Genomic DNA, 25,304 nt, shown 5'->3' on the forward strand with positions numbered 1-25,304 from the left:
GAGGATATTTACCTTCGATTTGCGAACAACAAATCCTAATAGTTCCTTAGAAAACTTTTAGAGCCATTAGAACGGCTGATTTTGTGTGATGCTCTCCACCGTTGTTTTTTCACCAATGCAAATGACTGGCAGCTGTGACGTAATCGCTCTTGTCGGAAGCGATTCATTTCGGATTTGCATTTCATTGAAAGAAACTATCCGGATGCTGCACGGGATTTATTCCTGCCTTTCAGAAGGACCAAATGCTGGAACTCACTACGATATTAAACACTGTTCGGAACATTTTCTCGAACGATTTGTTGTACAGCAGCAGATATTTTGTTCTCTTCCTCAGAACGCGTTCTGATTGGCTGGTGTTGACATGGGTCAAATGAGACAGGTTTTTCAATAGTGTACTATTGAAATACTTCAATGCCTTTTCATTACACGCTTAAGTTGAAAAATTTCGATTCTATTGGTAGTTAGATTATATAAATCCTTTCACAGATCACTGAGCTATGAGCTTTAAAAATACGAGAAAGGCAAACGCGCCTTATGAATTATCCTCTTTGATACTCGTTTACACCAAACATTTCGGAAAAGTTTAATTTTGAATTATTTGAGATTATGTCACACAACTGAATATTTTATCATAAAATTGTGATCATATTTCCGATGGCATGTAGCAAAAATTATGTTGATTCGTTTGATACAACAAGAGATATTCACGATCAAAAACTTATCAATCTCTCAGAGGGTAAATTTTGAAAAGGCACCCCATAGTAAAGTAAGTCGTATTCACGACAAAAAAGGCATTTTGTTCTCATAAGTAAGAGAAGAAGTCCTCACAAGTTCCTATCTCATGCCTCCCCGAGCGTCTATGATGACATTGGATCAATAGAACGGCATCGACTGGGTGCGATCGCCTCGTGCGTTAGTAGCAAAATAAGAGGGTGCAAAATGACTTGTAGGTTGAATCCTAAAGTGCAATATTTATCATAGTATATTGCAACATGTGGTTCTGTTGTTTGTTGCATTATTTGTTATATAATGAATTGAGTTATATTACATTGTATCATATATTGTTGTTACTATTATTACCATAATTATCGCTATTAATATAATTATTATTATTATTATTATTATTATTATTATTATTATTATTATTATTATTATTATTATTATTATTATTATTATTAAAAAAGAAATATTATATTTCCTGCACTACTGCGACATCAACTGTTATATATTGTATCATAGCATATTATTTCATATATTATTGTTTTATATTTCATTTTGTTATGTTATATTATGTTGTATGGTATTATACTGGTTTGCATTATATCATATTATATTGTATTATATTACATTATGATATATTATATTATATTATTATATATTATGTTATATCGCAGAGAACTGATATTCAACAGACATTGATGCGTGCAAAGTCGTGTGCAATGGTGATTTTTAACGGATTTTCACTTGTATGCTTTACACAACTTTTTGAAAAAGTTTGTGCTTGCTTGGATGTCTGTTCTCTGTAGTTATATTATTTTATAATAGATTATATTATATCATGTTATATTGAATTATATTATATTATATTGTATTATGTTTATTGAATTATATCATATTATATTGTTTTGTATTATATTGTATTATGCTCAATTATATCGACAACGGGGAGGGACAGGGAATGCATCAGGGTATCTTACAAGTGAATGACTGAATGATGGAGTGGGTTGCCAACCTGAGTCACGCGGGGGAAGCTTTCTGTTTCTCCCTGAAGGTCTGAAATGAGTAAGACGCACCCTTTTAACAAACAAACCATCAGGCGGGTTTAAGCTAGTATAGCGAAATTCTTTTTTATATGGCTGGAATGTCTTACTAAAGGCGCCGGGTTCTCAAAACCCATTTTGGCCTTCTTAACAGTTATTTGAAAGTTATCTGATAATCAAATTCGAATCTACTGTAAGTCTACCCGCATACACTGGTAATGCCTTGAACTGATGGTGGCTTCACACATACATACATACATACATATGTAAGAGAAGAATTTTTCCAATAATTGTCCATTGTAAATTGTTTAATATAATTTTTCAGTGATGGTATAAAATTTTTAACACACTTTACCCTATATTTACGGATCCGGAAGTTGAATACGGATGCAATTCAGGAATTACGTATGGGATGTCTTTCATTTGAATCTAAGATTTTGAGAATCGGTTCAGCCATCTCCGAGAAAAATTAGTGCAAAAAACGTTACATGCACACATACTCACATACACACACAGACATTTTGCATACTCGACGAACTGAGTCGAATGGTATATGACACTCGGCCCTCCGGGTCTCTGTTCAAAAGTGGGTTTTCACAGTGATTGCATAACCTTTCTATATGAGAAAGGCAAAAACACAACTCGTCTTAACATACAATGCACACAGTGGGCTTTGTTCAGTTTCGCACACGATATAAAGGAAACGAAAACCAACACAAACTTAGATTTAAATGCAAGGTCTTATGATCCCATACATACAATTTCCTCGGAATACAATTTTCGGTTCCGGAGTTACGGAGAGAAGAGTATTGAAATATGTATAGCGTAACTTTGAAAGGCGAAGCCAAAAACGTGGGGAAATTCTAAGCTGGGCTCGAAACTATTCCAACCGTTAGTCATTGCTAGTAGACGGCCTATCAAACTAATCAGGCTGTCCTGGTTTCTGATTTCCGATTCCAGAAGCATCGAAAATAGTTTTTAAATACTCCAAAATGAAACTCAGACTATTTGGACTCAGACGGTTTGGCCGATTGAAGTATAAGGTGATATAATCCCAAATAAAACTACTGATTTTCATCTGGATCCCAGAACTACTGAGTTGAACATTTTACACCGCTAACTAAAGCGACGAATTAAAAGAGGAAAATTTCTTTTCAATTAGGTTCAAAACTGTTCCAATTTTAAGTTCATATTTGCTGCTGTTGATACGAACCAGCTTCGGCTATTTCAGTCTTCGAAATAAGTTTCGGAAATAATGGAAAATAGTGGTCAAAAACTACAAAAAGGATCTACCTTACTTTTCTTCTAGGTGGCCAAATCGATTTTCACAAACTAATATATTCAAAGGAAAGGTTCATACAGAATCCCTGAATTCGTTGTGGATAATACTGTGTTTTGATTCATATGTTTTGCTAGATTATGTTTGAACAAACTTTCCTGTTTCTATTCAATGAACAGTTGTTTTTAGAACTTCACATTTATTATGGTATAAGTAATATGAGAAAGGTATCATTGCACCACTAGATGGATTAAAAATAAGGTAAAAAATAGGTATTATTCAAAACTAAGGAACCAGTAACATATGAGATTTTCCATAGTGTTTAAAAACAAAAAAATGTCTACGACCTCCATATTTGAATAAATTCAAAATATTCAGGAAATTTTCAGTCAAGTGAAAATCGTAGCATTTAGAAAAATATTTTTTGTCTAGAATTCGTCCATCTTTTTTTTGAAATTATGTTGAAAATTATTGAGAAAATATTCAACAATTTTCAAAAAACTTTCTTTTTGCCTTTCTCATATAGAAAGGTTATGCATTCACTGTGAAAACCGACTTTTGAACCGAGGCCCGAAGGGCCGAGTGACATATACCATTCGACTCAATCCGTCGAGTACGTAAAATGTATGTGTGTGTGTGTGTGTGTGTGTGTGTGTGTGTGTGTAACGTTTTTTGCACTAATTTTTCTCGGAGATGGCTTAACCGATTTTCACAAACTTAGATTAAAATGAAAGGTCTTGTGGTCCCATACAAAATTCCTGAATATTATTTTGATCCGACTTCCGGTTCCGGAATTATGGGGTAAAATGTGCAAAAAAGGGAAAATATGTGTTCTAACTTTTCTCATAGATGGCGCGACCGATTTTCACAAACTTAGGTTCAAATGAAAGATCCTGTAGTCTCATGCGTAATATCTGAATTTCATGCGGATCCGACTTCCGGATCCGGAAATATAGGGTAAAGTGTGTTAAAAATTGTATACCATCACTTAAAATGGTCAAACAAACCGATTTCGGTTCTTCTTTCAAGAATCGAAGAAAATTATTTTGAAGAATACCACAGTATTATATATGATAGTATGATTGATATGAGAAAGGCATCATTACACCACTAGGTGGATTAAAACAGGTTGTATACTATAATTTTTTTGTTCATTATTTCTCCAGCTTGACCTAGTGTGTAACAAACTTTTTCTATTATCAGCTAGAATTAAGATTAATTATTAATTAAGAAAATCTAAAATACCTTCTAGATGTAATGGATTTTTGAGTTTCAATTTTGATGTAAATTATACATACGTCAGTTTTTAGCACAGTGTATACTTTCTCCATAAAACGCCAATAGTTATCTAAAACGCTACCGAAAATATGTTTTTTACAAAATTTCTACGAGTTTTTGCTTGGGCCGTTCTCAAAATCAGGGCTAGAAACAAAATTCTAAACCAAAGCTGCAAATTGGCTTTTGTGGTCGTTTGCAAATTTTGAGTCTAATTAAAATATACAAAAATGAAATTTGAAAAAAAAGTACAGGTGTGTAATGTCAGAGACATAACTGGATGTCGTGAATACGAATGAAACTGACACTTTTACTATATAGTTCCGGATATTAGTTGATCGGTATAGTGAATTGTGCAAGTTCTGCCTTTTACACTACTAGAATTTGAGAATTTTAATGTCGATTATTTAGAGAATTTTGATGTCGATTATTTCATTTCGGATTTCAATATTTAAGTAAAAGATACTATCAAAATGCTGTACGGGATTAATTTCTGGCATCCCAGAAGAGCCAAATTGTATAATTTTCTAAGATATTAAACACTGATTGGATGTAAACAATTTTAAACACTGTTGCAAATTAAGAACTGTGAAAATTGCAAAAACTGATCAAATTACCTTAGATTTGCACTACACTGATTTGGTTATCGATTTACAAAAAAGCATTTTTTATAGTTCTTTGGGTAACATTTAGAGCCTTAAGAAGGGCTGATTTTGAAGAATGTTCCACATTGTTGTCCATTTTCCGTTGTACTTTGCTCCAATGCAAACGACCACCAACAGGATGATGTAATCGATCTTCTTCGAAGGGAAACTGGCTCTGCGACCTGACGACTGCTCGATCTGACGACCGAAGTCCAAATGAAAGCATTGACGACTGCTCCATCTGACGATTGAAACCCAAATGAGAGCATGGCCTGAGCGTTTGAGGCTTTATACCACGCAAAAGGCCTGCTTTCATTGCCATCTGCTCCACCGGACGACTGAGCCCTGAGCGTTTGAGGTTTTTAACCACGCCGAAGGTGCACTCTCCGAAGCTGCTGGTTGATTAAATCATTCCCACGACGTCCGCTTCCATCCAACGCACAAGAATAAATGATCGATTTTCGACCACGGTTCCGCTTTTATACGCAATCAGTTGAAGACGTGTGCCTGACTACCTCAAAATCGTCGTCCTTGCGCGAAAAACCCAAGCAAAAGTAAAGATTTTTCCGCGTTGTTTTCAAAGTTTGAGAAAACTTAATTTTTGAGTTGTTTGTGGTTATCTCACACTGTTCAAAATATTATCCTAAATTGCTGATCATATTTTTGATGAAATTGTGAAAGAATTATGTTGCTACCATTAATACAAATCGAGTTATTCATGATTAAGTTCTGCCCATTCTTCCATATGGCTAATTTTGAAAAGGCACCCCATAGTAAAGTAAGTCGTATTCACGACAAAAACCGGTGATTTCCAATGATTTCTTTGAAACAACTTACTGATCGAAATGTATTTTGATATTTAAATATTTTCGGATGAAATAAGATTTCACCACATATTTTGAAACGATAATTAAGGACCTGTAATAAGGGTATTTTATTGAAAAAAGTGGTCACGAGAGACGTATCATTTATAACAGGAAGCATCAGCAATAACAAGAGACATTTTTTTAAGGAAATCCCGGTATGTGATATTGTCATAGATTCGATTTTTAGAGCACATTACTTTATTGATGTAATCCATTATTAGCGAAACTGCAAAGTTCCATATTCAGGTTTCAATTCGCCAATCGCAATATTAAACGAACCATGCCGTATTTTTCAACGGGGCAATAAACAGTGCTTCTATCCTACGCGATCCACTGCCGCCCTGTGTGATACGTTTTCAGTTTCACACATGTACGCAAAAGGGAAAACGGAAAACTGTAGTAAAAGGAATGCTTATTTTCAGCACACATAGCATAGTACGAGTTATGTAGTATACAGTGAGTGGAAAACAGAAGCCGAATGGTTGACGGTTTGCTTCGACCGGGTGGCAGGGTGGTGGGTGGAAAGTGCCAACCAAAGTGAGAGTGCAGAATGCGGGAGGTAAAATGCAATAGCCATCCTGTAGTCGTTGTGCGGTGCCCTAGGTCTACGTTCTCTGTTGCGTCAATTTTCCCCGGCTGTTGTGGGTCACAGAGACGCGCAGGTCGGCCGGTCGGGGGACCGTGCGGCAAAACCTAACCAAAACGGACAAAGGATGGAACGAGACCGCAAGAGAATGCAACATTCGTCTCAGCCTCAACCGTCCGTCCCGGACTCTACCGACCAAGCCAACCAACATCAACAACAAACACGGTTGGGAAGTATTACTTCATTCCCCTTGCCAGGCGGGCTCTGGTTCGTGTATTACGCTAGGCTGCGCTTGTTTGTCTGGCGTGAACCAATACAGCCAAAGCTGGGGGGAAAACAGCGCGAGCTCGACACTACATGGTACCTTTCTGGGAGCGCTTCGAGCTAGTCTTACATTTACTCGCTTCGAGAGAGCACGCGAATCGCCAGAGTTCCGCTCCGGGTCTGAAACGTTATTCAAATCTCGGTCAAACACGACAAGTGCCCGCGTTTTACTGTTTTTTTTTTGTTGTTTTGTTTCAAGAAGTTCAATCAGAGTGATTACATTCAGGACAACTCAAAAGTTCTAACAGATCGCAGATCATACAAAAAAGTGTAAAAAAAATAAACACAACAAAAGATATTTAAAAAAAACAGTGCCGTGATTTTGATGGGTGCTTAGACTTGACACGAACGTGAATCAGAACAAGGATTACTACATCAAACAGAATCAAAGGAGAACAGCAGAAGTGTATTTTTTTTTCGGTGACCCTGGTCTCCCAACAACCCCATCCAGACAGACTGTTAAACAGTGAGTGTTGTTCTTGTTCGCTTTTTCCTTAAGTTCTTTACTCCTCGTCCTCGGTGAGCATATGCGAAGTGTTGTTCTGCTATATATATTTATATGTGTGTATATTTTTGGAGAGTTCTTTGAACCGGCGCGCAGCCAGACAACAAAGGCAGTTAAATTGTGGTGCATGCAGTTTCCATTGAAGATTCTTTGACCTCATCTCCTTGGTGGAAAGAAACAAAAATGAAATATCGCATTTAGGACTGATGCCGACTAGGGGCAGACTCGCAAAATAATAGCGAAATTGCGCGGTGATTATTTTGTGAATCGAACATTATTTTTGTTTTTTTTTTTCTTCTAACGAACGTGTTTATTTCGTCATCCTTGACCTTCGCTATGAACTCGTAGAAAATAGACTCCGACTAGGTAAAAACAAAATACTAGTGCTGGTCGCTAGCGAAATCCCAGCGTGACTGATTTCCCCGAAGTGGGCCAATTCGGCGGAATAGGCAGCCAAGTGACTCAGTGTTTATTCCACCAATTTTCTGAGACGTCATTTTCCGTGCAAACAAATTTCGCATCGCCAGCATCGAGATGGGCCCTGAGCGTGTTTTGTTTCCTTGTGTGCGAGGTCTGTTACCTAACACTGCTCCGAATGGGCTCCGGGAGTGATTAGATTCCTAAAAGTCAGCACACACATTCAGTCGGGTACAGATAAGCGAAAGTAGGACGCTCCTGAAATGCCTTCACACCCGTGATGATGATGATGTTGATGTTGATGATCGCATAGAATAGGACGCACCGGATCGAATCGGATCGGCAGCGACGGTAGCAGCAGCAGCACAGCCCGAGAGACGAGCCGCTCGAGGTGTGCTCACGCGTGTTTACCCGCGCTCTCGGGCAATAACAGAACGGCGGAATTGCGCCGATGCTGATTGTCGCGACGGTCGCCGTGGATGATGATGGCGATGACGATGATGACGATGACGATCACGATGATGATGATGATGGCAAATATGACGTAACATCGCGACGATGGCACGCGGCTCCGTCCTCGCGGTGCACGTTTTTCGCTGCCCGGGCTTGTAGAGCTTGGTTCTAGGCGTGTAAATGTGTTTTGTGTCGAAACTTCTGAACTCAAGTGAAGGACGGTAGAACATTTTTGAACACAGTGATATTCAAGGGTGACATACGTGGATGAACTAGCAAATGATTCCAACTAAATCGCGATTGACCAATACAGGACGTGTTTGTTTGGTTTGCGTTGCTTAGAAGAACCGTTGATTTTGACTAAACCTAGCCGGAAAGAGGAAGTCATCTGACGAACTGTGTTGAGAAAACTGTACGAACTTGTGTCGGTGGTGGTGGTGGTGGTGGTGGTGGTGCTGGTGATGGTTGTGTGTGCTTTGGGTCAAGAATAAGAGCAGGTGAACAGAGACACGTCTCGGCAGTAGAATGTGATAATTGAATGGGATGATGAAATAGTTTCGTTACAACGGCCTTGTGTGCTTGTTCGAACGGGTTCATAAGTACACTAACATGATATTGTTGATTCTTGTGAACGCCTCTAACGCAAACTACTGGAACTGGGACTAACTGAAATTAATTGAAGACACGTGTACGGGTTGAGGCATCGCCGAATTCAATCGTTTTTTCTTCTTTTCTTGGAACACGTCACCGCTCTCAGTTCTTGAGGAAACAGCTAATCATATTTTACGGGGCCTTGCGTGAGGTCATGTGAAGCGAAGAACTTTTCGGAAATTACAATAAACAACCGTCTTTGCATTTAGTCGAAAGTATAGCGATAATATGTTTGATTTGTCAGAAGGGCACGTATTACATGGATTCAAAATTTTTATGAGTCACCTTTTGGAAAACATTTTTTTTTTATTTTATGTCCTTGAACTTCTGAAATCTTGTTAATGTTACAGTTGTTTTGAAGCATCGATAGGGACTGTGCTCTAATATTAAAACTAGATGCCTTTTTTTAACCTACAGGTAAAATTTCATCGGGATTTTCTTAATGTAGGAAAGGAATGTACGAGCATTCAATCATTGCGAAATATGAAAAGGATAATAATATTAAAAATCATTGCACATTTCATATTATCGCATACACCTGGAAATAATTGTGTAAATTTAGGTCTTCTGAGACCGACATATACGAGCGTCCAAAATTACTCATTTTTACAGTAGATGTGACAAATATTTAATGCATTGTGACATATTTTTACGTGCTTGAACACAATAATCTACACGTCTGATTGAAAGGTGTTATACACAGCAAAAAATCATGAAATTTCCAGGTGATGCAAATCCACATATGACACAATTCATAAGAACATAATCCGTGAAACGACTGAATTTTACAAGAATGACATAAATATATTCAAAGCAAACGTGTAAATCTACATGTTCTAGCACTTAAAAATATGTCTGGAAGCATTAAGTATAGGTTAGATTTACTACAAAATTGAGTAGTTTTTAACGCTCATATTTGTCGGTCTCAGAAGATGTAAATTTAAACTTTTTTTCTCGGAATGTATACTTGAAACATATTTAAATCAGTTTTGTAAAGCTCAACCATTTTACGAATTACGTTCTTATGAATTAAGTCATGTACAGAAAGATATTTATATGACATTCACATGATATGGGTTGAATCGAAAGTTTGATTGAAAACCATCATCGTTGCAAAACTGAATTGGACTGCAATGAATTTTCAATTAATAGAACTGTATCATTCAATAACCGCTTAGTTTTGCGATAAAATTACATTCAAACGTACAGAATTGTAAAGTAATTTTATGTTTAATGGCCTGCTCCAAATATGTGCATGAAAATAGATACATCTATTACAATTCACAAAATATTTTTATCTGTGTGTGTGGATTTGCGTCTCCTGTAAATTTCATAATTTTTTGCTGTGCATTATTCTAGTGATTACTCGGATTGCTGAGTAAAAGTATACAGATGAAAATGATGAATTTTAAAGGTGATAGAATTCTACAAACGATACAGTTCACAACCATTAAATTTTTCAAATGACGCAATACTCCACTCGCACAGAATCTTACACACTCCGAGTGAAATTTGCACTCGGCTACCAAGTGCCTCTGTATGGATTTATATGCATCAATTATGAGCTCTGTGGTTCAGTCGAGTAAGCGATGTGCTTGCGATCTAATGTTTCTCTGTTCAAGTCCCGCTGCTGCGCTTTTGTTTTCTTTATTTCGTTCGAATTCAAGCCATGTAATTTTCAAATCACATAATTTGACATGTTCTTGAATGAACATTTGTGTGAAATACGACGCTTATGTGCATCTTATAAAATGTAAAATCACATGATTTTTTCGAACTCATCGCTTTGGCTCCAAAAATCAAAATTACGATACATGGTATAAAAAACAGGTGACGTGTATTCACATTTGTAACACAGATAAAAATATTTTGTGAATTCTTTATTTTCATGCACATATTTGGAGCAGGTAATTGAAAGGAATGTTACATTACAAAACTAGGCGATTTGTAAATATACAGCCTTGTTCGATGAAAAAGTAAATGCATTTCAATGTATTTTTACATCAATCATGGTTTTAAATCAGATTTTCGTTTCAACTGATGTCTGTTTAATAGTACGATTGGTTTACATGTCGTGTAAGTTTCATCTTTTCTTTCTGTGAACGTTATTTGTTTCAGGATTTTACGAGAATGAGTTAAACCCTGCCGTTTTCGCAGGCATGTAAAATTACTTGCTTCGACACTTAAAAATATATCAAAATTCATGAATTTTATGTTAAATGCTTGACTATTTCAAAAACGTACAATTACAGGATTTTTTTAAACCAATAATACACAGAAAAAAAATCATGAATTTAACAGTCGACACAATTCTACAAATGATGCAATTCTTAACTACTTAACTTCTTAAATGACGCAATATTCCATTTGTGGTCTAATGTTTCGCGGTTCAAGTCGTGCTGCTGCTATAGGTCTTTTGTTTTTTATTTCATTCGATTCCAAGTCAACTAAATTTACATGTTCTTGAATATAAATTTGTGTGAAATATGAAGCTCCTTTTATGTGTATCTTATAAAATGTTAAATCACAAGATTTTTTCGAGTTGTGCAATTTAAACAAGCCTAAGTCTTCTAGTAAGTTAACTTCTACCTATCACCAGAGAAGTGGAGCTCTCTTACTCGAATCTCTGGTAATGCCAAAATGTAATGATAAAGGTCTTTTACCATTTACTATCCTCCTTACCTGTTGTTTATATTTCTTTTACCGGTTCGGATAGTAGGATAACGGCACCAGTAGTCATCTCGTATTCGAAAACCATTAGTTAGAGTGAGATCTGCTGTCACTGTTCAATAGATTGACGTTGAGGGTAATTCGAATTTTTGCGTCGCTATGAGAGCAGTATTGAACAGTTTTCGAGCTGTTTTTTCTGCTATATTACTTCTTAGAACCGGAGCAAAGATATTGTACCCGATTTCATCACAATTCGTTGAATGAAAGATGAGTAATCGAAAAAATAATATAGTGACTCATCAAATGAGATGACTATTAGTTCAATTGCCTTCGATGGTAAAAGACCTTTATTATCACTTTCCGGCATACCAGAGATTCGAGTGATTTGCATTGATGAGATGCTTAAAGTCGACTCCTCTGCACGGATAAAAATCAATTGCCGGCAACATGATTAAAAATCATGAAATCATGAATAATGTATGTCATGAATAATCAGTCATGATTCCGTGAGCAAAATGATTGATATCATGCACAATAACACATCTTCCATGAAAACTTTCATGATATCACTCTTTTTGCTCCCGAAAATTCATCAGAAGACAACGAATTATGATTTCATGATTAATAATCATGGTACCGGCAATAGATTTCTATCCGTGTGATATAAGGTAAAAAATAAGTTGCTAAAAAATTTGTGCTTGCTTCAATTACCAAATCAAATCTTAGCTTTCCGTTCTTTATCCTTGCTCTCCCTTGATTACTATCATTTTATAATTCTCATTTCCTGTTTCTACTAAATTGTTTCTGGTTAGCTCAATGTATAATAAAGGGTGATTTCTAAAGAGCTATAGAATTTGATTTTCAAAAAAAAAAACACAAAAAATTTGAGAATATTGATGAAATTTCTATTGGAACCAATATAATTAAATGTTTTACTCTGGCCGTGGCTCCACTTTAGATGGCCCAGGCGCAAGGTTCAATTTTGGCACACTCCCTCCAACACATTTTAGGAATGCATTGGTAGCTCTTGCAATGCTTCTGGCTGGTCGTCACTTCAGATGCGGCGAATTTACGTGCTGACGTATCCATTCAACCAGAAATGAGCTTCGTCGTTGAACACAGTTTTTGGGTGAAATTAAATTCTAGACCAAACGGCGTTTCGTGGTTAAATTATAGACGAAATTGAACAAGTTTGACAATCACACAAGATACGATTCACGCGAGATCTGTCAAAAACAATGTTGCCAAAAAGATACCGTCAAAAAATTGCCCTTTATTTATCTTAAAATGAACAATACATTTTTTTGACGCTGCGATGTATTAACCAATTTTCATTGTATTATTTGAACCATTGAACAGAGATTGCAGACTTAACTGTGATGGTTTTTATAGATGTTCATAATTCAATATACACAGCAAAAATTACACAAAACATAGCGATAAAGCAAATCCATCCAGCCTCTTACACAGGTACGGATAATTTGCTTGTTTAGAAAAGTGATACTAAAGTTATTTTGACGGTGTAAGTTCACATGTGTCAGAACCAGAGAGGCCAGATTGACTAATTTGTCTAGATATCCTGCAGATTTCCACACTTTCTACTGACATTTGACCTAATTTGCAGGCTTATGAAATATTCGCGTGTGTAATTTTTTTAACCTCACATACAAACGATCAAACATTTTATTTCTGACATCTCAAGCAAGCCCTCAAAAGTATATCAGATTGCATGAAATAAGTGTTAAAATAATCATTTCAATGTGTCTTAAGAGACGCAAATCACTCATAAATGTCCTTACTGTGTAGTTCAATATTACTCACATTTCAAGACAGAACATACACACATTAATAAAAAGTAGAAATGACACGAGATGTAAGCAAATCGTGGGTTATTATCGATTTAGATACAATACAACCGCACAGAAAAAATAATTAATTTTATAGGTGACATAATTCTACAAACTATACAATTCATAATTACTTAACTATTCTAATGACGCAATATTCCACTCACACAGAATTTAACACGCTTCGAGTGTAATTTGCACCCGGCTACCAAGTGCCACTGTATGGATTTATATGTATTAATTATTCAACAAGCAAATATGTGCTTTTGTGGTTCAGTCGATTAACTGATGTGCTTTATGATCTAACGGTTCTCGGTTCACGTCGGGCTATTGCTAGCTATCTTTTGTTTTTGTTTCATTCGAATTCAAGCTATGTGATTTTCAAATCACACAATGTTACATGTTCTTCAATATAAATTTGTGTTAAATACGGCATACCATTTATGTACATCTTATAAGATGTAAAATGACAAGATTTGTTCGAGCTGTACGGCGGAAAAATCTCGCGCTCTGTTAATGGCAGATATTTTTAATGATGGCATTGAGTACTAGTTTAACGCATGCTTAGAAACGTAATTCGATATTATGTCTCCATTGGCAGGAAATCACACACCGATTAAAATATTTTGTGAATTTACATTTTTTTCATGCACGTATTAGAGCAACAAAGAATTGAAAGTTAATTCAAGTTCTTTATATTTTAATATATTTTGAAAGTAAAACTACGTGGTAATTTTTATCATACATAAATATTTAGTTATACATCGATGAAGGTTTGGAATCAACGTTTCGATTTCAACTGATGCCTATTTCATAATACTATCGATTTAAATGTAAATGTACGTGTAAATTTCACTACTTTTTTCTGTGCACGAAACAGTGAGCAAATCTATATTTCAATGCGGATAAAATTGTACTAGCCTTACTTATTATTATTAGTTTATTTATATATTCAAATGCATTCAATGAATGGTTCGGATGATTAATGATTATTATAAGCAGTAATTAGCCTATGGGGGCACTTCAAGCGAACCAGCAAACGCATACAGCTTATGGCGTTAAATCTTGCGTACTATGACAGTTCATGCGTGAAAAATTGTACGCAACCAGGATTTAGGCCGAATTTTTTACTTGTATGCGATCTCAGCTCCAGTAGCCATCTCATATATCGGTTGATTTTCATTAGGGCGTATAAGCAAGTGACAGTTTCTCTTCAATCACTCTCTCTTTTGATTATTGTGTTGTGATTAAAAAGATTTTCTTTGATATTACTATTCTGTTTGAAAGTCGAAAGTTTCGGGTATCATTTCATGCAAAGAGTTGAGTGATAAACGTGGAAACCGCTTGGTAATTAATAGAAGAGAAAGTAAACAAATAGAAACTGTCACTTGCTTATACGCCCTTTTGAAAAATCAACCGAGATATATAAAAAGCTTCAGTAAGAGTGAGGTCTCCTGACTCTGCTCAATATATTGATTTTAAGAGTGAGATAAAAAATGATGTCTTCGTTTCGAGTTTTCGCGTCGCTATTTCAGTAGTATTGCACAATTTTCGAACTATTTTTTCTGCTGTGTTGCTTCTTACAGCCAAAGCAAAGACAATGTATCTGATTTGATCAAAACTCGTTGATTGAAAGTCTAGCAACTGCAAAATGACATGGCGACTCTATTAATGAGATGACTATTAATATAATAGCCCTACAGTTTTTTTGTTTCAGAAGTTCAGAAGTTTAGTTTAGTTTCTTCGCCAGAGAACATACATTGCAGGTATTTGCGGAAAAATTGCAGGTTGTACAATCAATATCAAATATGCAAAAAATGTGCAATACTTCTGCTTCAGCGACGCAAAAGTATCTTACTCAAACTGATGGTTTTCACAGTGTAAGGCGCTGGTCTCGCCAGCTAGTTGTCGTATGGTCGAGCCTCGACCTGAACGGGATTCTCAATGTTAGTTAAAATCGTAATTCTAGCAATCAAGATGGTTGGGATACCACGGTTTTACCCTCTTTGAAGTGTAAGCTAATTTCTTCTATGCACCCAGCTAAATGTTAGGTTAGATGATCAACACCTGTTCTGTGTTGATTAGTTAATATTGAAATGTATGGCTTGCGATCCCAAAATATAGCATGATCAGGTACAGTTCATGCATTGAGTCATTTTAATATGTACGGATGTATGAAATCACAGAAAATTGAAATAATGCTGTAGACTATTTTTTCTTCGATCGCACTTCTTTTAGTCACACTTTTTTAAACAACATCTTCTCCATCATTAGGAACAAGTCAACGGTTACTGACACTTGCGAACTTTCATACCATGGTAATTTGAGCGTGAAAATCGTGTGCAATGAACATTTTTTGCACATGCGTGCTTTACACCAACTCCGGGCCGTTTGTACTTTGTGTTCCCATTTTGTAATAATCGTGAATATCCTATCATTTGCTTTTTTCAGTTGTTACTATCACTTCACAAAATATTGTCAATTTTTGGCTGCTTAGCTTGAACTGGATGACATCATCGATAAAATCTATATGCATTCATTATTCGGTCATAATAATTCACCGGATTCTACAAATGTTAAGTCTCACAGTTTTTCTCGACAGACCTACTTGGGATTCGATTGTTTTGTTCGTGTTACCCAAAGCAGGTTTTGAAAACAATCAACTTTCGTACTAGTTAGTACTCGGAAATACATTTTTTAATGAATAAATTTCATATAAATTCAATATTGAAAAATAAAAATTCTGAAGTACCTTTATATTCAATTTGCCTGCTCCAAATATGTGCATGAAATTAGATGTAAATTTACAAAATTTTTTTGTCGACGGTGTAACTACACAGATAAAAATATTTTGTAAATTTACATCTATTTTCATGCACATATTCGGAGCATGTAATTAAACATAAAATTACTTTACAATTTTGTACGTTTCAATACTATTTAATCGCAAAATAAGCGTTAATTGAAAGATAAAGTTATATACATTGAAAATTCCATGCAATCCAATTTAGTTTTGCATCGATGAAGCTTTTCAATCAAAATTTCGATTCAACCCATGTCTATTCCATGTTACTATTGATTTACATCTCGTCAGACCCTGTCAGCTTGGAGCGATCTCAATCTTCAGTTCAGCAACGCCATCGCACGGCGTCTCATTCAACATGTCATGTCAATTGTATGGGTGCGCAGTGCTGATATTTTGGCGCGCACGAATTATGATAAGTTATTATAAATTATGATAGTTGTGACCCCAGGCACACAACCTGGGCCATATGTCAACAAATTTTCAAGTTCAATTTTTATGTATAAATTACAAAAGAACCTTTGAAAAAAAAATCACAATGAAGGTAAGGTTGCATACTAAAATACCAGTCTGTGGAATTTTGGAATACCTTTCAATTGCAGTTTAAAAAATGTCAAGTGAAAAATGGCCCAAGGCTGCCGACTCTCCCCTTCTTGGTATATCATCGATCCATCATTCTCCATTGATCGTCGAGTAGAGACATAGGAGAAACATGAGAGTTATCTCAGTGTCACTTTCAAGATACTTTTATTTTAGCACTTCCGATTTTTTTCTGCAGAGTCCAACTAGTAGATCGATTATATTTCGACTAAGAATTTACCCCCTGTTTGCTTGGAGCGGAATCAATTTTCTGTTGAGCAACGCCATCGCACGGCATCACATTCAACATATCATGTCAATTGTATGGGTGCGCAGTGCTGCTATTTTGGCGCGTACGAATTTGACATTTCTCTCCCCTAATACTATGTATGAGATTCGATGCGGACTCACCAGAGGGCGACATGCTCGCAAAAAAGGATGTTGCCAATTATTTGTTCGGGAAATGTGAGAGCTGGATATCTTGTTAATATGATGTCTTTGATCTCGTGTAAATTTCATTATTTCTTTCTGTGTGCACTCTAAAAAATTTTGAATTTTACAGGTGACTTAATATCTCATACTATGTAATTCATAAAGACCTAATTTGTGAAATGACGGAAAGTTTTATTTGTAATGACTTAATGTTAGATGAGCTTGAATTTTACTGCTTGCGACTGTAACTTGCGTTCTGCTAGCAGGTTCAACTGTATGAATTTAAATGCACTGTTTACCAGCCAAGCAGATGAATGCTTCTATGGCTCAGTGGATTAACAGACGTTCCTGCGATCCAATAATTCTCGGCTCAAGTCGCGGCGGTTGCTATCAGTATTCTTTTTTTTTATTTCAATGAATTTCATGTCATGGAGTCTTAGACAGAATATTAAATGTTCTTCGATGTAAATTTGCGTGAACTGCGACGCTCCATTTATGTGCGTCTAATAAGATGTGAAATCTCAGGGTTTTTTTTAAGTGTGTAGAATAGTTTATTAGAAAATCATTTTAATCATTGTGAGATCATACTGTTTATTTTTCAAACACCTTGTCGCTCCTGTGGCTCAAGTCTGGTCTACACTCTAAAAAAAATTATTAATTACACATGACGTAAAACGAAGCATGTCGTATATTTGGTTTCAAAAGATCACATCGATTAACATTTAAATGTGAGCACAAGTCTGCTTAGATGTCAAATTCAATTAAATAGCTATGGAATTACTGACATGACATGTTTCTACAGTTTTTGGGATGTAAATTTAGATAAATTGCGACGCTCCTTTTATGTGCATCTATCGAGACGTAAATTTACATTATTTTTTCGTGCTGTGTACACACTTAAAAAATGTTGCATCTTCTTGGATGCACATAAAAGGAGCGTCGCGATTCACTTACATTCACAATACATAGCATGTAAAGATAAGTCATATAATTAACTTTACAGTTAATTTAATTGAAGTTTACATTGATACAGACGCAAAATTTATATTTACATGTTAGTAGATGTAATATTGTGTCATCGCCGAAGAAATTACGGCATATTTGAATTTACGTCAAGCGTAAATTTCATTTTTTCTAAGAATAGATAATAATCAAATCGCATAGACCAACTGTCAAAATTCTCTTCAGGAAGCCAATTACAATGAACGATAATATCGGTGTCCGTAATGACTTATTTTTACAGTTGATTCATTTGGATATGTCTTGAAGAGTTGAAACATGTAATTTTGCATGCCTGCGTGAACGGTTGGGTATGTTTGCCACATTTTCAAACAATGTTTGGTAATATATTTATTTGGAGTATTACGCTTTTATGAATATGAGGATTTCAAGCACATGTAAATTTCGAATATTTTTGCTAATTTTTGTCTTAGATTATTTGTTGAAACTTGTCCTTTTTTATGCTCATACAAGTTTGGCTTAGAATCATACTTAGTAAAAGTCGTGTAAATTTACGTCTTTACATAAAAAGAGCGTCACTTAAATTTTTATTTCAAAGCATGTAAAGGTAAGTTATATCATTAACTTCACAGTTGATTTTGATGTAGTTTACATCGATACAGACACAAAAATTATGTATACATTTTAATCGTTTTAGTACACAGCAAAAAAATTTAAATTTACCGGTGACGTAAATCCGTATATGCCTCAAATCATATGAACATAATTCGTAAAATGACTGAATTTTACAAGAATGATTTACATAGCTGTCGAACATACACTACTTTCAAAGCAAACGTGTAAATTTACATGCTTCAGTACTTAAAAATATGTCAGAATGAATTATGTGTTAGATGTACTGTAAAAAGAAGACGTAAATTTACACGATTTTTTCTAGGTGTGTATTGTTTCATCACCGATGAAATTATGGCATGGTTGAATTTACGTCAAGCGTAAATTTCATTTTTTCTAAGAGTGATACTCAAATTAACACTTTTTTTCTAAATTTGTATACTTCAAAATGGATGTAAATTTTTAACTTTGTAGTTCAGGGAAAAGAGTTTTATTCAATCACACGTATAAATTCATCATGATTGTTTCCTGAAATTGTGTCATGGATTATGATGTCATGTTTCTCGGTTCAAATATCTTCAGACAGCTTCCGATTTTGAATATCTTGAATGCCAAACATCCAAGAAAATTTATTAGAAGAAATAATTCCGTTCTATCCTATAGGTATTCTGTACTTTAGACCTTTAACGAAATTGTTTCGAGAAAACCACGCTTGCCTTTAAAAAATAACCTTTTTCTACATTCACTGCAGAGCAGTATAGTAATTTTCGGTCGTTTTCAGTTCTAATGTGAGAAGCCGTTGGCTGTAAAAACAAACTGCAAACGATGAAAGTTTGGGTGTTTTCTTACTGGTTAATCTCACCCGAGTACGAACTTCAATCAACAACTACAAATAACGAAGCTCACGATTCTGCTTGCATATTGTTAAAACGAAATCCAATTTCGGATGAGGACGCTGTGAACCTAAGAGCTGAGTTTTTTTACATTTTCAACACTAATTCTTTTATCGAAGAAAAACTAATACGGTCATGGTTCTCAATTGAAAATTATATATTTGAAGCTATGATTCTTTAGCCAGTAAATTTTGCTATGGGTAAACTACTGGTTAAAACTTGTATTGGATCTATTTTCAGAAATTAATAGACCATTAGGTTCATCCCGGATGGAAACGAATACAGAATAAACGTTATTGAATAATCCCCATTTTTTGTGCTGATCAAAGACTAATAGGTGAAATCGATTACCAGTTAATTATTTCCACGCTCAGTGTGATTCGTTGAAATAGTAAACAAAAATCAGCATAAATATAATACTCGACCTCCATTCAATGGATACCTCATTACCCAGATACGTGGTTGAAAAATTTTGCTGGTACATTCCGTTTGTGAACATTTTTTGCCTAACATCCACTATATCCTTTTTCTTTTTGTTGGTCATTCTCCGTTCCACTTGCTGGCATCCAGTTGCAAGGTCTTGTTTGCATGGAAAACTCCAGTTACAAACACAGAACTACAACATGGGGAAAAACGAAACAAAACTCCTCGATGATCACGTTTTGGTAGCAATTAGAGGAAAACAGGCGCGACTCCAAGTAGTCGCGCCCAGTGTAGGAGTCGGCCGGTCCGGGAGGTGAGAAGTGCGAAGCTACGATAAAAATCAATAGCCGCCACGCTCCGCACTGTGCTGAAATATTTATGCATACGCCATTAGAGCGGTGCACGTTGTCACATGTCAGTTTCACGTGTATCATTCTTCCAGTGATTACAACACACCCTCCGCTCTCATTCAACCGCAACCACACTCTCAACCAGTGGCCGCGCTTTGTTATTTGTCTAGTTGAATGGCTCACCGTAAAATTCTCACCGAGCCGAGTAGTTTTAACTCAACGACCCAGCTAGAGAGTAGTGCGATTTCACTAATCGAGACGTTTTTTTTGTTTGTTTGTCCATGTAATTTTGCAGATGTACTAAGGAGAAAGTATGATGGTAGCGGATTTCGTAGCACGGCAGCAGAACGGTTCGCCAATCAACGGTGAAATACCCGGTCAGAATCATAACAACTCCAGCATGCCCGGTTAGTTCAGCAGATATCTGGCGCAGCATTTCTGGAACAATTCTAATCGTTGCTCTTTTTCTTCTCTTATCTTCCCTCTTCTAGCACACAGTGCCTTGCTATTGAGCAGTGACTCAACCGGACGCGGTAGTCCCGTCAGTCCGGATACAGACTACAACGGTAATGGATACGATCTGTCGTCCCATCTTCAGCGCAAGGAACTTTTTTCCCAGCGCAAGCAACGTGAATTTATTCCAGACAATAAGAAAGACGACAGCTACTGGGATCGGCGGCGTCGCAACAATGAAGCGGCCAAGCGTTCCCGTGAAAAGCGCCGCTTTAATGATATGGTCCTTGAGCAAAGGGTTGTTGAGTTGACCAAGGAAAACCACGTGCTCAAAGCACAGCTGGATGCTATCAAGAACAAGTATAACATTTGTGGTGAAAATTTAGTCAGTGTGGACCAAATTATGGCTACACTGCCGACCAATGAACAAGTGCTAAGTTCGACGAAACGTGTAAAAATTAACAGCACCCCGCCTTTGGTATTCCCGTTGTCGAGGACCCCGGTACCGCAGCCTTCGTTAACGCCGCAACCCATGCAGCAAATAGCACAGCATCATCATCATACGCCACAGCAAACCGTACAGCAGCAACACTCGGCGCAACAATCAACTCAGCAACAATCGCAGCAAGCCGCAGTCATTCACCCCAATCCAAATATCGAATCTCCTCCGCCGCCACAGTCCATTGCTTCGCAGCTGCAGCAGATTACAATACAGCACACAAATTCACACTATAGTCACCATTCACCTGCAGCCATGTACCGTGAGTACGAGCCTATGTCCAACGGTAGTAGTCGATGTGATAGCAACAAACGCGAATCCACAATTCGGAGTCCACTTGCCAGAGTCGATCTACTGGAGCGTGACGAACATCGCAATGAATCGCTAGTTGACCAACGAGACCGGGACCGTGAACGTGACCGCGATCGTGTCGACGCTTCTTCACTACCGGTTCCAACCTTTGGTTCCGCCAACTCGCACATCAGTGGACCGCACATCTCACATCACCCGTACGTTGGTCCGTACTCTATTCCAAACTACCCGGTGAACTACAACGGCAATCTGTACTCGTCACCGCCACGAGAGATTAACGCCTTACTTACCGCCAACGTGCTCAACCTCAGCCGCCGTGCTCCGTCACCCTACGAAACATCCAACGGAACCGGTTCCAACAGCAGTCACAGTAGCTCCGGCGATGACGAACACGATCGGGAGCATATCCACGATCACAACAACAGCCTACCTGTTAAGCTGAGACATAAATCACATCTCGGTGATAAAGACGCAGCTACCGCCTTACTTGCCCTGCAAAACATCAAACAAGAACCGCAGCTACGTTCGTCCTCCCCGTGGGATGACGGAGATGGTTCCTCGGATGAGCGCGATTCCGGTATCTCCACCGAATGGCCGACGAAGGCGGAACAGAAAATGATGGTCCCACTACCGTGTTCGCCGCCGTCAACGTCGACCTCGCCGTTGGCAGCGTCGGCTGTCATTGCCACTGGATCGGCGGGTAATATCGGTGTCGGTGGAAAGATTACCTCCATTCCGGCGTCGGTCGTCATCAGCAAGAAGGCCGAGGAAAACATCCATCTCCAGTCGAAATTGGCCCGGCTGGAGTCGGAGGTGGCCACTATCAAGAACATGATGATTTCCAACACTACTGGCAGCGGATTTGGTGTCACAGCCGCGGCCCAGTGACGGAAGCGGAACGAGTGTAGACGCGAGATCTAGTTCGGACATAACCTAAATTGTGATGATCATTGACGAAGAGTTTGTAAATAGAAATGTGAAATGTGTAGCTTGCAAAAACGGTTCGAGAGTGTAGAGCAGAATGAGATAACTGAGAAAGAATGTGCGCGCCTTTCATTGGTAAGATATGGTGAAAAGTTTTTTTTTATAAACAAAAAGAGAATATTTATTACTAACTATTAAGCAGAATGATAGCATTTTCGTCAGTTGTTATTTTTTGAAGTGAGCAAATCGTCCTATAAAACTACATACGAATGCGCAAACGAAGGTGAAAGATAGTGAAGAGTTAACCGGAAACCGGTTCCAACAGAGACGGATACAGTGTGAAAGCAAAACAGTCCATGCATGATAACTTAGATTTTAACTGAGCTGTTTGAAGCAACCTTGAAAGTCCGGGCAGTTAAAAACACGATATTTGTCTTCAGGGAAGATGGTACGACAGCGAAAACGATTGACGAAACCACATAAATAGCTGCTGGAGAAGTTATAAATTATAGACTTGTCTAGCAAGTAGGTACGAAGTTTCGAAATTGTGATATACTTTTTTTCCTTTGATACAGCAAGCTTGAGCAAAACGACCTTCATTCATGTAAATTTTTTGAACAGTGAACAGAAGCGAAGGTTATTTTTAATTTATTTTTCGTCCTATAAGTACCACAGTTATTTAGAGTAAGCGACCGTAGAAGGAATTTGTGAAATTTCCAGTAATACTGTTATATCTTTGATGCCATCACCGGGATATAAAACTAGGTGATAGTGCGGGCCTTTTCGTGTCCAGTCCTACAAAACCCCTATATTAAGCTGTACCGCGATCAAAGCGTTTTATCTTCGTAATGCAAACCCATCAAATTAAATCGAAAATTACTTTCCAGCAAAGTTTAGCTGACTTTCAGAACTGATCTTCAAACACTACTTACAAATTAATTAACTCAATACTACTGACTCTATAGTAGCTATTATTCGATAGTTTTAAAACTTGTCATTTTTAATCGTAATTAAGGAAAGATATGAAAAATCAAGTGTATAATTTGTATCAAATTTATGTATTTAAATATATATATTTTTAAAAAATATGCTGATTGTTGTTGGATTCCGTATCACAAGTCACTGTTCTTCCCAACCGACTGTTTAGGCGCTTTCTTGAAAAAAGGTCATTGTTGTGAGTAGTGCATGTTAACCATTTTTATGTAGAATAGTTTATCTATGTTTAGAAGAATAATATCACCATTGGTTTCTGTTAAATTTACCTGACCATAGTCATAGTTCTCCAGATTGAAACCTTCTATTGTGGGGGACGGGTATAGCGTGATAGGTAAGTCGATGCCTTTCCGGCAGCCCACCTGGTTTCGATTCCCAACCCCGCACATGAGGTCAGACAATTTTTCTTGTCCAAAGAGGCGAATGAATCTCTATAATCCAAAAAAAACTTCTATGGCGGTTTATTTGATCCCTTTGGTTATAAATGAAAAATTATAAAAATCTGAATTTGTTTTGAAATCGATTACTCAAAAATGATGAATGCACCAAAATCAAATGTAATAGAATCCATTATCAGGCGAGAAAAATGTGTGTATGTGTGTGCTAGATTTAAATTTCTCCAAAAACGTTTGAAACATGTCTCAACACTATTTCAATTTTGCCATTCTCATATAGAAAGGTTATGTAATCACTGTGAAAACCGGAAGATCAAGTGTCGTTTACCATTCGACTCAGTTCGTCGAGTATGTAAAATGTCTGCATGTGTGTATGTATGTAATATAACATTTTTGAACAGAAGGCTGAACCGATTTTCACAAACGTAGATTGAAATAAAAGGTCTTGTAATTCCATACAAAGTTCCTAAGTTTATCCGAATCCGACTTCCGGTTCCAGAGTTACGGGGTGATATGTGCAAAAAAGAAAAAAAATATGTACACTAACTTTCCTCAGAGATGTCGGAACCGATTTTAACAAACATAGATTTAAATGAAAGATCTTGTCACCCCATACAAAGCTCTTGCATTTTATTTAAATTCAACTTCCAGTTTCAGAATTACTGAGTGACTAGTGTCAAAATATTAATTTCAATCTACTGATTCACTATCGTCAGAGATAGCGTGACAGATCTTAAATTGAATTAGAACCGTTGCGAAATAATTTGTATTTCATGTAGTACTTCCAAATCGCCAAAATACAACGAAGTCGTTTATATGAAATTCGTTGATTTTCACAAAAACACTCATTTTTCAGAACTATTTTTGATAACACTCGGAAAATCCTCCGAATTTTCCAACCATTTCACCCTACAGATAGATAAAAGGTTTTCAAACGTCTGTATGTTTTTGGTTTTGCAAATTTTTCAAATTTTCCATAGAAAATTTCCTAAAACCACCCGCGCGCATGGTACTTGGACGATGGCCTTAAACACTGTTTGGATATAAAAGATAATAAACTGTTGCGAATTTTGTTCTGCGAAAATTGCACAAAGTTAATAAAATTATCCTAGATTTGTATTACACTGCTGGTTTTAATTTCCGATTTGCAATCTTTATAGTTCTTCAGATAGCATTTGGAGCCATTAGAAGGGCTGATTTTGCATGATATTTCTTATTGTTGTCCATTGTTTGTTGTATTTTGCTCCAATGCTAACGACCAGCAGCAGGATGATGCAATCGACTTCTTTGAAAGGAAACTGGCTTGACGACCTGAGAGTTTGAGGTTTTGTACCACGCAAAAGGTCTGCTTTCATTGTCGACTGCTTCTCCTGACCATTTCACCAGAGTGATACACACT

At 36.8% G+C, this 25,304-nt stretch overlaps 1 protein-coding gene across 2 annotated transcripts; it reads left to right on the plus strand.

The window, feature by feature from the left end:
* Window positions 1-6,787: 6,787 nt before the first annotated feature.
* On the plus strand, window positions 6,788-23,605 carry LOC131427506 (uncharacterized). Of its 2 annotated transcripts, none has more exons than XM_058590750.1 (3): window positions 6,788-7,253; window positions 20,625-20,736; window positions 20,821-23,605. In XM_058590750.1, exons 2-3 carry the CDS (start codon window positions 20,643-20,645, stop codon window positions 22,479-22,481), a joined length of 1,755 nt encoding a protein of 584 aa, XP_058446733.1. In that variant the 5' UTR covers window positions 6,788-7,253; window positions 20,625-20,642; the 3' UTR covers window positions 22,482-23,605. The 2 variants fall into 2 exon arrangements, with proteins under 2 accessions (XP_058446733.1, XP_058446732.1); XM_058590749.1 differs by having other exon boundaries at window positions 6,788-7,200.
* Window positions 23,606-25,304: the final 1,699 nt, after the last annotated feature.

This window comes from Malaya genurostris, chromosome 2, assembly GCF_030247185.1.
Source record: "Malaya genurostris strain Urasoe2022 chromosome 2, Malgen_1.1, whole genome shotgun sequence".
Taxonomy (NCBI): domain Eukaryota; kingdom Metazoa; phylum Arthropoda; class Insecta; order Diptera; family Culicidae; genus Malaya; species Malaya genurostris.